The 15,751-nt window shown below is 39.8% G+C and overlaps 2 protein-coding genes across 2 annotated transcripts in view; one reads left to right on the forward strand and one right to left on the reverse strand.

The window, feature by feature from the left end:
• The window catches only part of LOC131891733 (uncharacterized), a 10,968-nt gene extending 6,038 nt beyond the window's left edge, over positions 1 to 4,930 (forward strand). Inside the window, exon 4 of the mRNA XM_059241370.1 lies at positions 3,796 to 4,930. Within this exon, the coding sequence (XP_059097353.1) occupies positions 3,796 to 4,496 (701 nt within the window). The 3' untranslated portion in view covers positions 4,497 to 4,930. The remainder of the gene's footprint in view (positions 1 to 3,795) is intronic.
• Positions 4,931 to 6,436: 1,506 nt separating this feature from the next.
• LOC131891965 (uncharacterized) lies at positions 6,437 to 7,683 on the reverse strand. Its single transcript, XM_059241672.1, has 2 exons — positions 7,165 to 7,683; positions 6,437 to 6,629 (listed from the first exon to the last, which is right to left on the reverse strand). Exons 1-2 carry the CDS (start codon positions 7,377 to 7,379, stop codon positions 6,497 to 6,499), a joined length of 348 nt encoding a protein of 115 aa, XP_059097655.1. The 5' UTR covers positions 7,380 to 7,683; the 3' UTR covers positions 6,437 to 6,496.
• Positions 7,684 to 15,751: the final 8,068 nt, after the last annotated feature.

Genomic DNA, 15,751 nt, shown 5'->3' on the forward strand with positions numbered 1-15,751 from the left:
AGTAGTGCTAAGAAAAATCAAAAAGACAAATATCTGCCCAAACTAGTCCACAGCCTAACTATGGAAAAAAGACAAAGAAAAACATATCTAGAATGTCTTGGTATTTAAGCAAACACTTAACCAGATGATATGACCACTGTGTGCCGCTTTGAGGCACCCCTGAACGTGGAGGGGGTCAGGTGTTGTTGCTAGGAAACGATATAAGTCTCGTTTAAAGCTAGACTGACAATTTGGGGTTGCATTATATTGTTTAGCCCTGGTGCGGTCATTGGGCCCAGATGGGGGAAGAAGCATACTCTAGGTACCACTGAACTATAGATTTGTGAAGAGTTTTCATTGTAAACCGATCCCTGCATTGACTACGTTTTTTGACAATGATGCATTTTAATGGGCTTTAAGTGATTTAACACACTTATTTGAGCTACATTTAAACATGTGTATTTCACAAAAGTTGTTCCTCTTGTCTCTTTGACAAAAGAAAAAATATCTAGATGTCATGGTATTTTGAGCAAACACTTAACCAGAGGATATGTCCACTGTGTGCCGCTTTGAGGCACCCCTGAACGTGGAGGGGGTCAGGTGTTGTTGCTAGGAAACGATATAAGTCTCGTTTAAAGCTAGACAGACAACTTGGGGTTGCACTATATTGTTTAGCCCTGGTGCGGTCATTGGGCCCCAGATGGGGGAAGAAGCATACTTTAGGTACCACTGAACTATTGATTTGTGAAGAGTTTTCATTGTAAACGGATCCCTGCATTGACTACGTTTTTGACAATGATGCATTTTAATGGGCTTTAAGTGATTTAACACACTTATTTGAGCTACATTTAAACATGTGTATTTCACAAAAGTTGTTCCTCTTGTCTCTTTGACAAAGAAAAACATATCTAGATGTCATGGTATTTGAGCAAACACTTAACCAGAGGATATGTCCACTGTGTGCCGCTTTGAGGCACCCTGAACGTGGAGGGGTCAGGTGTTGTTGCTAGGAAACGATATAAGTCTCGTTTAAAGCTAGACAGACAACTTGGGGTTGCACTATATTGTTTAGCCCTGGTGCGGTCATTGGGCCCCAGATGGGGGAAGAAGCATACTTAGGTACCACTGAACTATTGATTTGTGAAGAGTTTTCATTGTAAACGGATCCCTGCATTGACTACGTTTTTGACAATGATGCATTTTAATGGGCTTTAAGTGATTTAACACACTTATTTGAGCTACATTTAAACATGTGTATTTCACAAAAGTTGTTCCTCTTGTCTCTTTGACAAAGAAAAACATATCTAGATGTCATGGTATTTGAGCAAACACTTAACCAGAGGATATGTCCACTGTGTGCCGCTTTGAGGCACCCCTGAACGTGGAGGGGGTCAGGTGTTGTTGCTAGGAAACGATATAAGTCTCGTTTAAAGCTAGACAGACAACTTGGGGTTGCACTATAGTTTAGCCCTGGTGCGGTCATTGGCCCCAGATGGGGGAAGAAGCATACTTTAGGTACCACTGAACTATTGATTTGTGAAGAGTTTTCATTGTAAACGGATCCCTGCATTGACTACGTTTTTGACAATGATGCATTTTAATGGGCTTTAAGTGATTTAACACACTTATTTGAGCTACATTTAAACATGTGTATTTCACAAAAGTTGTTCCTCTTTGTCTCTTTGACAAAGAAAAACATATCTAGATGTCATGGTATTTGAGCAAACACTTAACCAGAGGATATGTCCACTGTGTGCCGCTTTGAGGCACCCTGGACGTGGAGGGGGTCAGGTGTTGTTGCTAGGAAACGATATAAGTCTCGTTTAAAGCTAGACAGACAACTTGGGGTTGCACTATATTGTTTAGCCCTGGTGCGGTCATTGGCCCCAGATGGGGAAAGAAGCATACTTTAGGTACCACTGAACTATTGATTTGTGAAGAGTTTTCATTCTAAACCGATTCCTTGATTTGAAAGTTCTATTTATCAATCCTCACGTTTAAAATATTTTGCACACTTTAGTCTGAATATGTTCGTCAATTTTCCCTGGTTTTCAATAATTATCCCCAGATCTCTAATCAGGAGAGTCAACTACCTCTACTGGGGTTTTAACGGTAATCTAAATAGGATGATGTGCCTATATCATTGGGAATTGAAGACATGGTCTTAAATCTCCCACCGTTTCAGTTTCATATTTTGTGCTTAAACCTAACCAGGAAATCTGGAGATGGGATACTCTGGGACCAAGTTTTGTGATTTCCGGGGATTTCCGCGACATCTCCTGCTATAAGATTTTCAAAGTATTACTTCTTTCATTTCAAAAGAACAACAGAACTGGTTTTGGATAGAGAATAACAGATAACATTGCCTTGAGTCGTTATCAAAGCCTTTTTCAAGGCTTAACGGGGAAAGGCAATTTCTGTCCCCAAGACTTTTTACAAACCTTTTGAGTGTCATATTGCAAGGAATCAACATTTTCGAAGGATTTTTGGTCGCCATCCACATGGCCTAAATCATGAATGTTATATAGTTTTGAACCAAACATCGACACTTAGTCCAACATCTCATTGAAAAAAAAAATCAGTTACATTGTCGCCAGACAAATCTCTTTCTTTAAAGTTGTTAAATCAACTAACTGAATGGTTCGGGCATCACATCATTATACATGACGTTAAGTTACGTGAGTTATCTGACAAGGCATTCCGTTCTCGTTATTAGCATGTCATGTTCTCAACAGTATCCGAACTCATAGATTTCTAGACACTGGATGTCGGACGACCGACCACTCAGCTGGTAAAACAGTACAATGGATGGTCTCCTGGGAATTAATTACAAACCGATTTATTGTACTGTTTAGCCAACCGAGTGGTCGGTCGTCCGACATCCAGCGTCTAGAACTCTATGCCCAACTAGACGAATCGTTCCTTCTTGTCAGTTGGTTTCGACTTAACCACTAACCCGAACGTGTCTTGGCTCTTTTTGTTTTTGAAAAACAAAATCTTGCGATGTTCAACATTAGGACACGTCTTCAGTTGGGCTCCAAACAGTTCAGCAGGTTTGCAAAAGGTCGAGCAGGTCCAAAGATGTTTTACCAGGAACATCACAGGAATGAGAGAGCTCTCGTATTGGGAGAGACTAAAAAAGTTGGGACTGTACAGTGTTCAGAGAAGGTACGAAAGGTCTCTGATGTTGTACGACTTTGAAAGCATTCATGAGCTTTGTCCCAACCCAGGTTTTAGAGTCCATTGTTGTGATCGTAGAGTCTTAATGTGCGTTTTGAGACCACCTTCAAGTCCTTGAGAATCCAAGCAAGTTAGCAGAATGAAGCTGCTCTCTAATATTCGTAGGGAGTACGTAGTTGTTGATCCAGTAGCAGCATTTCAATCGGACTTGGACTAATTTTCGACTAGAATTCCTGATCAGCCCTATTAGCCTTTAACTCGCCGGTCAAGCAAATAATATATGAAAATAAAAGTGAGGTGAAATGAATACATTTTCCGTCTTGAACTCCAGGGAATTCCATTCCCATCACTTGACCGTAAGGTTTCAGATTTACCCTTTGAGAGTGGAAACCTTTTGGATCTCCCTGTACCTTCGTCATCAATGTGATCTTTGCTCAGCCTTTATAACTCTTTACTTTCCCCTATTCAGTATTCATTCCTATCAAGTAAACATTAACTGGGTTTGGAAAAAGTCAAAATTTTGTTGCAGAAAGCAACAATGATTATTGATATTGTAATTCCACCACTCTGCATGTTTCTTGGCGAACTTAAAGCAGTATTACATGTACTGATGTCTCTTATTTTCCTACTCTACAGGTTTAGATCACTGGGAACCTTTCCCTTCGCCAACAACTCTTCATAAGGCCGGCGGAATGGTTCTATTTGGTGGGGAACCCTTCATAACCGCAGGAAAAGATTCTAGTGATGCTGATACCGACGTTTCGGAGATATTTGACAAGACCACAAAGACGTGGATTCCTGGACCCAGCTTGTCCCCAGCTCGTCATTCCCTCTGCCTCTTGGAGGCCAACTACAACACTGTAGTCGCCATTGGAGGGGTAATTGTCATTGAAACGGTCCGCGTCGATAAGTTGGTCAAAGGGGACTCCACCTGGACCCAAGTGACAAATCGGCCCCAAGCTGCATATGGTATTATTTGTGGTGTGGTGACTCTAAGCGGACACCAAAGGGGGGCATTGACAATAGGCGGACGACCCGTTTCCGGAGGGTTTCGTGATACAGCCTACTTCTTGGATTTCGTCTCGTGGACCTGGAGCAGAGTGTCTAATTTTGATGCACCCAAGGTTGCTATCTTTGGGAGTCTGGTACAATGGAGATCCCAAATTCATCTTTTTCCATTGGAAGAAGAAGTGCCAGGGGGACATTCCACAGCTCATTATGTGAAGGATTTAGCCGAATCTGGACAATCTTGGACCAACAGGAACACATTGTCTAATTATCCAAAGGCCAAGCGTTTGTCTGTGAAAGTCATTTCGAAATATGGGTTGAATGGTTAAATGCAACAAAGGCAACGACTAACTGGATCTCGATCAGAAGCTTAGCAATAATAGCAAGATGGCTAGTTTACATACTGCCTTATTGATGTGCTAAGGATTTAAAACGAGAACAATCAAAGCATCTTAATTTGATCTCGAATTCAAATGAAAAGCATTCTTGAATTGATGCAGATAAAGTTGTGGTACCATGAAAAAGAACGAATTCAGCTATTTTCTAATCGTGCATTTAGGTGACCCCCATTTCCAACACATTTAAATGACAAAGTTATGATTCACATCTCACATGCTGACCCCTGCCCCGTTTACACTACAAAGGCTACTTTGATGGCACTTTTTAATCGTCCTCAACCATGCGTTTAGTGTTTCCAAATGCTTGGTCAAGAAACAATCAATCACTGTGTAAAACTTCAAAAGTGATTAATTTCAAACTTTGTTTACAATTAAACCGCAATGTGTAAGACTGAGCCATATCATTTTTTGTTATAATTTTAATTGGTGTTTTCGAGTTACTGGTAGGAATGGCCAAGATTCCACTAGCCTTGCAAAGGACCGAGATAGAATCTACTCTTGGGTTACTGAGAGTAATATGGCCCTGAACGGAATGAAATTCCGCTCAATGACATTTGGGTCAACTCCTTTGAATACTCCACTCGTAGATAATGGAGGTAAATATATTGAGCAGGTCTCATCTTTGAAAGATCTAGGTGTAGCCCTCCAAAATAATGGAAAGTTCGATGAGCATATCCAGTTGAAGGTGGGTAAGGCTTTTCAAATGTGTGGTTGGATATATCGCACGTTTAAGTCCAGAGATAGCATCACGATGCTAACTCTGTACAAGCCGACTATTCAGCCACATCTTCAATATGCTTCACACAGTTGGGCTCCAATGAGTTCAGCAGGTTTGCAAAAGGTCGAACAAGTCCAAAGATGTTTCACTAGGAACATCACAGGATTGAGAGAGCTCTCATATTGGGAGAGACTAGGAAAGTTGGGACTGTACAGTGCTCAGAGAAGGTACAAAAGGTATCTGATATTGTACGTCTACAAAATCATCCATGAGCTTTGTCCCAACCTAGGATTTAGGGTCAATTCAAGTGACCGCAGAGGCTTAATGTGCATTTTGAGAGCACCTTCAAGCCCTCGAGAATCCAGGCTAGTTCGAACAATGAAGTGCACTTATCTTCTTTCTCGGCCTTCTTCATTGTATAATATCCTTCCCTCTAATATTTGTAGGGAATAAGTAGGCATTGTTGATCAAGTGGCATCTTTCAAGTCAGGCTTAGACGAATTTTTATATAGCAGTCCAGATCAACCCTACATTCAAGGACTAATTCGGTCTGCCTTCTCAAACTCGTTGATAGACCAAATATCATATTAAATTTGAAAGGCAATGAATAGACGAAATATAACCCTTCATTATAATAGTACTGGGGATCTCATTCCCAGAAAAGGTAGGGAAGTCTGCAAAAGAAAAAAAGGGCAGCCAATCTGACAATGTCCTTCTTTTTCAAGGCGGTGTGATCCCCTAAATTAATGATGCAAAGTGAGTCATTCCTGTGTTTAAAAATATCACTTTTTAATTTTCTTTGAAGGTTATTGGCTTTCATGATTCCTATGACACGAAGATAATTACTTGTGTTGACTTTGTTGAGGATTAAGCAAGTTATTGCCTAAACAATATCACAAATGTGGGTGACTGAAATGTTCAGTCACCTTTTGACCGAGAATCTGGCTAAATCTTCAAAACAAAGGAAGTTGAGGCCCTAACCTTTGTAGCATCAGTCGGTCCGCCTCATTTGAAAACAAATACAATGTCTAAACTCGATTCTGAAATGGGTATTCTTAGCCCTGACATCCTGGTCCATATTCCGCGGATCCATGACCCATGTTTGGAAGTTGCTCTCTGTATGGCGAGGCAATGAGATAGAAACGAATTGCTGTTTTTTATATTTATTCAATGAACAAAGACGAGATACTATATCATGCCCAGGTAGACACTATTAGCAAGGAATAGTAATCGACGAGATTGGGAAGAAGCCCAAAAAGAATTGGGTGCAAGTGCAATTGGAACCGGCGGGAGCTGAGACGCAAACAGGTTGACATTTCACTGCACACGACGCAGGATCAATTGCTCTGAAAGGAAATACTATCTGGCATTATATTATTATGTGCTGTGGCTCAATCTACATTTGGGCTCATGTTCAAAGGATTTGGCATGCAACATTTCACCAGCATGTTTATTTCCTGAAAGATTTCCCGGGATTCTGACATGATTTTTGTGAGGGCAACAAACGCGGTAAATTGACAATAATATCTGTTCTAAATAATTTTCAAATGTATGCACACTAATTATCTTCAAATAATATGACATATTTGGGGAACAATATTCAATATTGGTGGAATGATCTGTGTAAGTACGATCTTTGATATTGAGACCAACAGGAGGTTTCAATCAATATTCCTCGTCAGCCATTCTCGATTCAGCCTATCTTTTTGGATTAGACCAGAAGTATCAAAAAGGTATATCTGGTGTTCTGAAGACGTATTGGTTTACTTATAAGACATATAAGGGAAATAACTGAGTGACAAAGATGTTGTGAATTATCTTTGATTGAAAATTGACAAGAAACGTTAAAACAGTAGCTTTTCTGTAGGTAAACTATTTCACCTGTTTTGTGAGCCACCCTCGTCTTGTTCCTCTTGATCCTCCTCAACTTCGTTGGATTCACTTATTTTCGCCTCGACCGAGACGATCACACCATTTTCCAATCCTGACAAACCTTTGCTTTCCTCATTGTTCTCTCTATTGGCGCCAAAGTCCGCCAAAGTCAGTAAACTAAAGCCCAACAAGGCAATCAGAACGGGAATGAAAAAGCTCTTCATGTTGATAGGTGGATCGATGGATTTCCGGCAAATGAGGTGTGGATCAACTTTCAGATGTTCTTTTTATACCTTCAAAGTTTTGTGTGCATTTGGGCTTTTGGGTTATGGATATTGACTTTGGGAGTCATATTCCAAACATGTTTTCCAGGGATTGTAGGGATATTTGGATTGAAGATATTTCTGTCAACAATTCAATGCATGTTGAAAAGGCCCTTTCCGTGGAAGGGGCTCGGAAGGAAAGGGGGATAGTCAATTGACATTTCCCGCTTTTTATGCAGAGTTGAAAATACTTACCCCTTACGATATGCATGTGGATGTGGCAACCTATATATAAAAATCTGCTGACAGACTTGAGGACAATCCTTTCAACTTTCAGGCTTCGTGTCAGATTCGTACTACTTTACAAAGGAGTGGGAGAAAAAAAGGTAATAAGAAAAGGAGGGTTTGGACTAGAATGGGGCCTTTTCTCAAAATCATACAGCAAATTAACTTCTTTAAAATGTAAAGTATTTACTCTCTATCTTAATTTTTTTTCGCGTGAATTGTAAACTTTTTTTCCAAAAGATATTCTCCAAAGAGGGTTTATTTTCCAAAAACTTGATCTTTATGCATTTTAAGTTTCTGTTTTGGATATAATAATGTATATTTGTTCATGATCATGAACTCCTAAAGACTACATTTTAGAGGTCTGGATTAAGGTGCCCACACAACACGTGCAATTATGAACCACTGTAATATGGATGGGATGTTAGGGTCAAACGAGCTTTCCGAGTCCGATTTTGGTATTTTAGTTGCGTGAGTACAAAAACGTGGCATTACGTTGAATGGATGGTTTGATGCAAGCCCCATCTCTGTTACTTTCAATATAGCAAGACCAAGTAAACCAGACACAGGCTAAAAGGATCCAAGGGGTCAGTAACTTGTTCCATGATTATGGACAAGTTTGATGCTAGCCCCTTCTTTGTTACTTTCAATATAACAAGGCCAAGTAAACCAGACACAGGCTAACAGGAACTGAGGGGTCAATAACTTGTCCCATGATTATGAACAAGTTATTTGGTTCAAAGCTGAAGATGGCATGTTCAGTTTCATACATGTGCACATGCACAAGAGCCATACAATAAAGCTCTATGGACTTAGGAAAAGGAATTTGTTCACCTTGTTCCTAAGGCAAAGGTCTTCAGATATGTATGCTTATGTAACAATGGTCAATGATTTTTGATGAGCTTTAATACTATTCTAAGTTTGTGAAGTGAGTAAAACTTCATTCAAGTGAATTCACAAAGATAGTGGGTGGTGCTTGTCATATTTTACAAACATTTCAGAGAAATTCCTGCTTGGCCTGCTTCACTAATTTAAATACTGGTCTTACATAGTTTCATTCTCTTTGCACTCAATCATAGTGCCTTTTATTAAAGAATGCAACAGTGAGGTCAGAGCACCATTGCAATAAATTTTGAACCTTCAATTCTGTTCCGAAACATTGAGTTTACCTGGATCCCAGATCCAAACCAAACACATTTTTGTAAATTTTTGTGCGGTCATTCTTTATCAAGAAATTCAGAAAGTGACCAAGTGCATTTTTATTGTGTGAAGGGGCTCCGTATTTGTTTTCCATTTGTGGTTCATTCGACTTTTTTTTAGAAAGATTGAACAATATAACTGTTACAAAATTAAAATGTGTTCGAGACCTGCAGGTATTTTGAATCTATTAACAAGCTTTTCCGAGGTAGATTTTAAAGCATGACCAAGTTATTGCCAAAATAATACTTGGGCCCTGAAAATAGTTTGTTTTCATTGTTAGTACGTAACTCCATGCCTATTGGTAACATGTTATTCAAACTGTAACTCAACATCGATGAAAGTAAACTCTATTTAAGAGGATTTTCCTTTTTCTAAACTTTTAAGTATAACACAAAATGAGTAAAACAATTGAGTATGAGGTCTGAATTAAAACTTGACAACTTTTTATTCGAACAAGGAATGTTGGAGGTATTTTATAAATATCATGTCCCATAATTGCCAACGTAGGCAGTCGAGCAATTTGTCTGAACATCTTTCTTGCATGACATCTTTGACACAATATTATTATTATTTTAAAAAATGCTTATTAACTAAAATCCATGATTTATTCAACTTAGCGTGGATAGACTCGTGTGTTTGCTCGCTGAACTTTGACAATTTTATCGCTTTCTGTAATGCGGCAAAACCGTGCAAATTGCTGATGGCAAAATGATCCTAAAGTGTTGAATCTATGGCGGACGTTCTCCAATCAGTTTTGATCGAGTCAATGTCACTATTTAAACGATGAACATCGATTTCGTCTTGATGAATCCGGAACATAGGCCACAAACAAAAGGGCGGGCAACACAATCGTGACCATATTGCTTCGACATAACATTTAAACTATTCAAGTTGCTCAACAAAACCTTATATTCATTGCCTTCAAACCATCAACCATTACAGCTTTCGCGGACAATGAGGAGACGTCTTGGCCACTTGTCAACACATGGCATGAAAGCAGTCAATAGGGCATGTTGAGTGAAGAAAATTCAAGAAAAAATGTAGTGGGGCAACTCTGATATTGAGCATATTGAGGAAGACAAACATTACAGCCAACCTACATCAGACATAGACTGAATTTTAATCCCAGCTTTTTATAGCAAACAGTATTCTGATATAGAGCCAAGAGTTTAGTACAGTAACATAAGTGCATAACGGCACAAAAAGTTATATTTTTGAGTTTTGTAGCATAACTCACTCGGTAGTTGAAAATTAGATTGGACTCAAGAGCAAGTGCCAGTGGAGGTTGGCCAAAATGTTTGCCCTGTTGTTTCCTCCTCAAAAAGCTGAAAATCATGGTTGCCGCACCACATGTTTCTTGAATTTCCTTTGCTTTATATGCTCTATATTGTACCGCTTATATCTTATTGACCATGCTTAATATGACATGCAGCATTGGCACGGCGCAAACTTCCACTATTTTACTGTTTTATTATGCATGTATCGGTTTGTTCTTGTGGCCGTTAAAAAACTTTGATTTCTCACGTCTAGGTCACTTTTAGAAAATGCCTGAAAGTCATGTTGCAGAGAAGCCAATATGACCACTCAACACTATTTTCCTTCAAACTATCCGGTCCCCAAAGGCAAAAAGCACAAGAAAACTCCCAGTGGAACGTCCAGACCCTTATGGACGGGTGATGGCGACCAAAAATCCTTCGAAAATGTTGATTCCTTGCAATATGACACTCAAAAGGTTTGTAAAAAGTCTTTGGGGACAGAAATTGCCTTTCCCCGTTAAGCCTTGAAAAAGGCTTTGATAACGACTCAAGGCAATGTTATCTGTTATTCTCTATCCAAAACCAGTTCTGTTGTTCTTTTGAAATGAAAGAAGTAATACTTTGAAAATCTTATAGCAGGAGATGTCGCGGAAATCCCCGGAAATCACAAAACTTGGTCCCAAAGTATCCCATCTCCAGATTTCCTGGTTAGGTTTAAGCACAAAATATGAAACTGAACGGTGGGAGATTTAAGACCATGTCTTCAATTCCCAATGATATAGGCACATCATCCTATTTAGATTACCGTTAAAACCCAGTAGAGGTAGTTGACTCTCCTGATTAGAGATCTGGGGATAATTATTGAAAACCAGGGAAAATTTGACGAACATATTCAGACTAAAGTGTGCAAAATATTTTAAACGTGAGGATTGATAAATAGAACTTTCAAATCAAGGAATCGGTTTAGAATGAAAACTCTTCACAAATCAATAGTTCAGTGGTACCTAAAGTATGCTTCTTTCCCCATCTGGGGCCCAATGACCGCACCAGGGCTAAACAATATAGTGCAACCCCAAGTTGTCTGTCTAGCTTTAAACGAGACTTATATCGTTTCCTAGCAACAACACCTGACCCCCTCCACGTCCAGGGGTGCCTCAAAGCGGCACACAGTGGACATATCCTCTGGTTAAGTGTTTGCTCAAATACCATGACATCTAGATATGTTTTTCTTTGTCAAAGAGACAAGAGGAACAACTTTTGTGAAATACACATGTTTAAATGTAGCTCAAATAAGTGTGTTAAATCACTTAAAGCCCATTAAAATGCATCATTGTCAAAAACGTAGTCAATGCAGGGATCCGTTTACAATGAAAACTCTTCACTAAAATCAATAGTTCAGTGGTACCTAAAGTATGCTTTCTTCCCCCATCTGGGGCCCAATGACCGCACCAGGGCTAAACAATATAGTGCAACCCAAGTTGTCTGTCTAGCTTTAAACGAGACTTATATCGTTCCTAGCAACAACACCTGACCCCCTCCACGTTCAGGGGTGCCTCAATCGGCACACAGTGGACATATCCTCTGGTTAAGTGTTTGCTCAAATACCATGACATCTAGATATGTTTTTCTTTGTCAAAGAGACAAGAGGAACAATTTTTGTGAAATACACATGTTTAAAATGTAGCTCAAATAAGTGTGTTAAATCACTTAAAGCCCATTAAAAATGCATCATTGTCAAAAACGTAGTCAATGCAGGGATCGGTTTACAATGAAAACTCTTCACAAATCTATAGTTCAGTGGTACTAGAGTATGCTTTTCCCTCATCTGGGCCCAATGACCGCACCCAGGGCTAAACAATATAATGCAACCCAAATTGTCAGTCTAGCTTTAAACGAGACTTATATCGTTTCCTAGCAACAACACCTGACCCCTCCACGTTCAGGGGTGCCTCAAAGCGGGCACACAGTGGTCATATCATCTGGTTAAGTGTTTGCTTAAATACCAAGACATCTAAATATGTTTTTCTTTGTCTTTTTTCCATAGTTAGGCTGTTGGACTAGTTTGGGCAGATATTTGTCTTTTGATTTTTCTTAGCACTACTATGGCCTAAATCATGAATGTTATATAGTTTTGAACCAAACATCGACACTTAGTCCAACATCTCATTGAAAAAAAAATCAGTTACATTGTCGCCAGACAAATCTCTTTCTTTAAAGTTGTTAAATCAACTAACTGAATGGTTCGGGCATCACATCATTATACATGACGTTAAGTTACGTGAGTTATCTGACAAGGCATTCCGTTCTCGTTATTAGCATGTCATGTTCTCAACAGTATCCGAACTCATAGATTTCTAGACACTGGATGTCGGACGACCGACCACTCAGCTGGTAAAACAGTACATGGATGGTCTCCTGGAAATTAATTACAAACCGATTTTATTGTACTGTTTAGCCAACCGAGTGGTCGGTCGTCCGACATCCAGCGTCTAGAACCTCTATGCCCAACTAGACGAATCGTTCCTTCTTGTCAGTTGGTTTCGACTTAACCACTAACCGGAACGTGTCTTGGCTCTTTTTGTTTTGAAAAACAAAATCTTGCGATGTTCAACATTAGGACACGTCTTCAGTTGGGTCCAAACAGTTCAGCAGGTTTGCAAAAGGTCGAGCAGGTCCAAAGATGTTTTACCAGGAACATCACAGGAATGAGAGAGCTCTCGTATTGGGAGAGACTAAAAAAGTTGGGACTGTACAGTGTTCAGAGAAGGTACGAAAGGTCTCTGATGTTGTACGACTTTGAAAGCATTCATGAGCTTTGTCCCAACCCAGGTTTTAGAGTCCATTGTTGTGATCGTAGAGTCTTAATGTGCGTTTTGAGACGACCTTCAAGTCCTCGAGAATCCAGCAAGTTAGCAGAATGAAGCTGCTCTCTAATATTCGTAGGAGTACGTAGTTGTTGATCCAGTAGCAGCATTTCAATCGACTTGGACTAATTTTCGACTAGAATTCCTGATCAGCCTTATTAGCCTTTAACTCGCCGGTCAAGCAAATAATATATGAAATAAAATGAGGTGAAATGAATAATTTTCCGTCTTGAACTCCAGGGAATTCCATTCCCAACACTTGACCGTAAGGTTTCAGATTTACCCTTTGAGAGTGGAAACCTTTTTGGATCTCCCTGTACCTTCGTCATCAATGTGATCTTTGCTCAGCCTTTATAACTCTTTACTTTCCCCTATTCAGTATTCATTCCTATCAAGTAAACATTAACTGGGTTTGGAAAAAAGTCAAAATTTTGTTGCAGAAAGCAACAATGATTATTGATATTGTAATTCCACCACACTTAACATGTCTGATGTCTTTATTTTCCTACTCTACAGGTTTAGATCACTGGGAACCTTTCCCTTCGCCAACAACTCTTCATAAGGCCGGCGGAATGGTTCTATTTGGTAGGGAACCCTTCATAACCGCAGGAAAAGATTCTAGTGATGCTGATACCGACGTTTCGGAGTATTTGACAAGACACAAAGACGTGGATTCCTGGACGCCAGCGTGTCCCCAGCTCGTCATTCCCCTGCCTCTTGGAGGCCAACTACAACACTGTAGTCGCCATTGGAGGGGTAATTGTCATTGAAACGGTCCGCGTCGATAAGTTGGTCAAAGGGGACTCCACCTGGACCCAAGTGACAAATCGGCCCCAAGCTGCATATGGTATTATTTGTGGTGTGGTGACTCTAAGCGGACACCAAAGGGGGGCATTGACAATAGGCGAAGACCCGTTTCCGGAGGGTTTCGTGATACAGCCTACTTCTTGGATTTCGTCTCGTGGACCTGGAGCAGAGTGTCTAATTTTGATGCACCCAAGGTTGCTATCTTTGGGAGTCTGGTACAATGGAGATCCCAAATCCATCTTTTTCCATTGGAAGAAGAAGTGCCAGGGGACATTCCACAGCTCATTATGTGAAGGATTTAGCCGAATCTGGACAATCTTGGACCAACAGGAACACATTGTCGAATTATCCAAAGGCCAAGCGTTTGTCTGTGAAAGTCATTTCGAAATATGGGTTGAATGGTTAAATGCAACAAAGGCAACGACTAACTGGATCTCGATCAGAAGCTTAGCAATAATAGCAAGATGGCTAGTTTTACATACTGCCTTATTGATGTGCTAAGGATTTAAAACGAGAAAAAATCAAAGCATCTTAATTTGATCTCGAATTCAAATGAAAAGCATTCTTGAATTGATGCAGATAAAGTTGTGGTACCATGAAAAAACGAATTCAGCTATTTTCTAATCGTGCATTTAGGTGACCCCCATTTCCAACACATTTAAATGACAAAGTTATGATTCACATCTCACATGCTGACCCCTGCCCCGTTTACACTACAAAGGCTACTTTGATGGCACTTTTTAATCGTCCTCAACCATGCGTTTAGTGTTTTCCAAATGCTTGGTCAAGAAACAATCAATCACTGTGTAAAACTTCAAAAGTGATTAATTTCAAACTTTGTTTACAATTAAACCGCAATGTGTAAGACTGAGCCATATCATTTTTTGTTATAATTTTTAATTGGTGTTTTCGAGTTACTGGTAGGAATGGCCAAGATTCACTAGCCTTGCAAAGGACGCGAGATAGAATCTACTCTTGGGTTACTGAGAGTAATATGGCCCTGAACGGAATGAAATTCCGCTCAATGACATTTGGGTCAACTCCTTTGAATACTCCACTCGTAGATAATGGAGGTAAATATATTGAGCAGGTCTCATCTTTGAAAGATCTAGGTGTAGCCCTCCAAAATAATGGAAAGTTCGATGAGCATATCCAGTTGAAGGTGGGTAAGGCTTTTCAAATGTGTGGTTGGATATATCGCACGTTTAAGTCCAGAGATAGCATCACGATGCTAACTCTGTACAAGCCGACTATTCAGCCACATCTTCAATATGCTTCACACAGTTGGGCTCCAATGAGTTCAGCAGGTTTGCAAAAGGTCGAACAAGTCCAAAGATGTTTCACTAGGAACATCACAGGATTGAGAGAGCTCTCATATTGGGAGAGACTAGGAAAGTTGGACTGTACAGTGCTCAGAGAAGGTACAAAAGGTATCTGATACTTGTACGTCTACAAAATCATCCATGAGCTTTGTCCCAACCTAGGATTTAGGGTCAATTCAAGTGACCGCAGAGGCTTAATGTGCATTTTGAGAGCACCTTCAGCCCTCGAGAATCCAGGCTAGTTCGAACAATGAAGTGCACTTATCTTCCTTTCTCGGCCTTCTTCATTGTATAATATCCTTCCCTCTAATATTTGTAGGGAATAAGTAGGCATTGTTGATCAAGTGGCATCTTTCAAGTCAGGCTTAGACGAATTTTTTAATAGCAGTCCAGATCAACCCTAACATTCAAGGACTAATTCGGTCTGCCTTCTCAAACTCGTTGATAGACCAAATATCATATTAAATTTGAAAGGCAATGAATAGAGCAAATATAACCCTTCATTATAAATAGTACTGGGGATCTCATTCCCAGAAAAGTAGGGAAGTCTGCAAAAGAAAAAAAGGGCAGCCAATCTGACAATGTCCTTCTTTTTCAAG

This window comes from Tigriopus californicus, chromosome 12, assembly GCF_007210705.1.
Source record: "Tigriopus californicus strain San Diego chromosome 12, Tcal_SD_v2.1, whole genome shotgun sequence".
NCBI lineage: Eukaryota > Metazoa > Arthropoda > Copepoda > Harpacticoida > Harpacticidae > Tigriopus > Tigriopus californicus.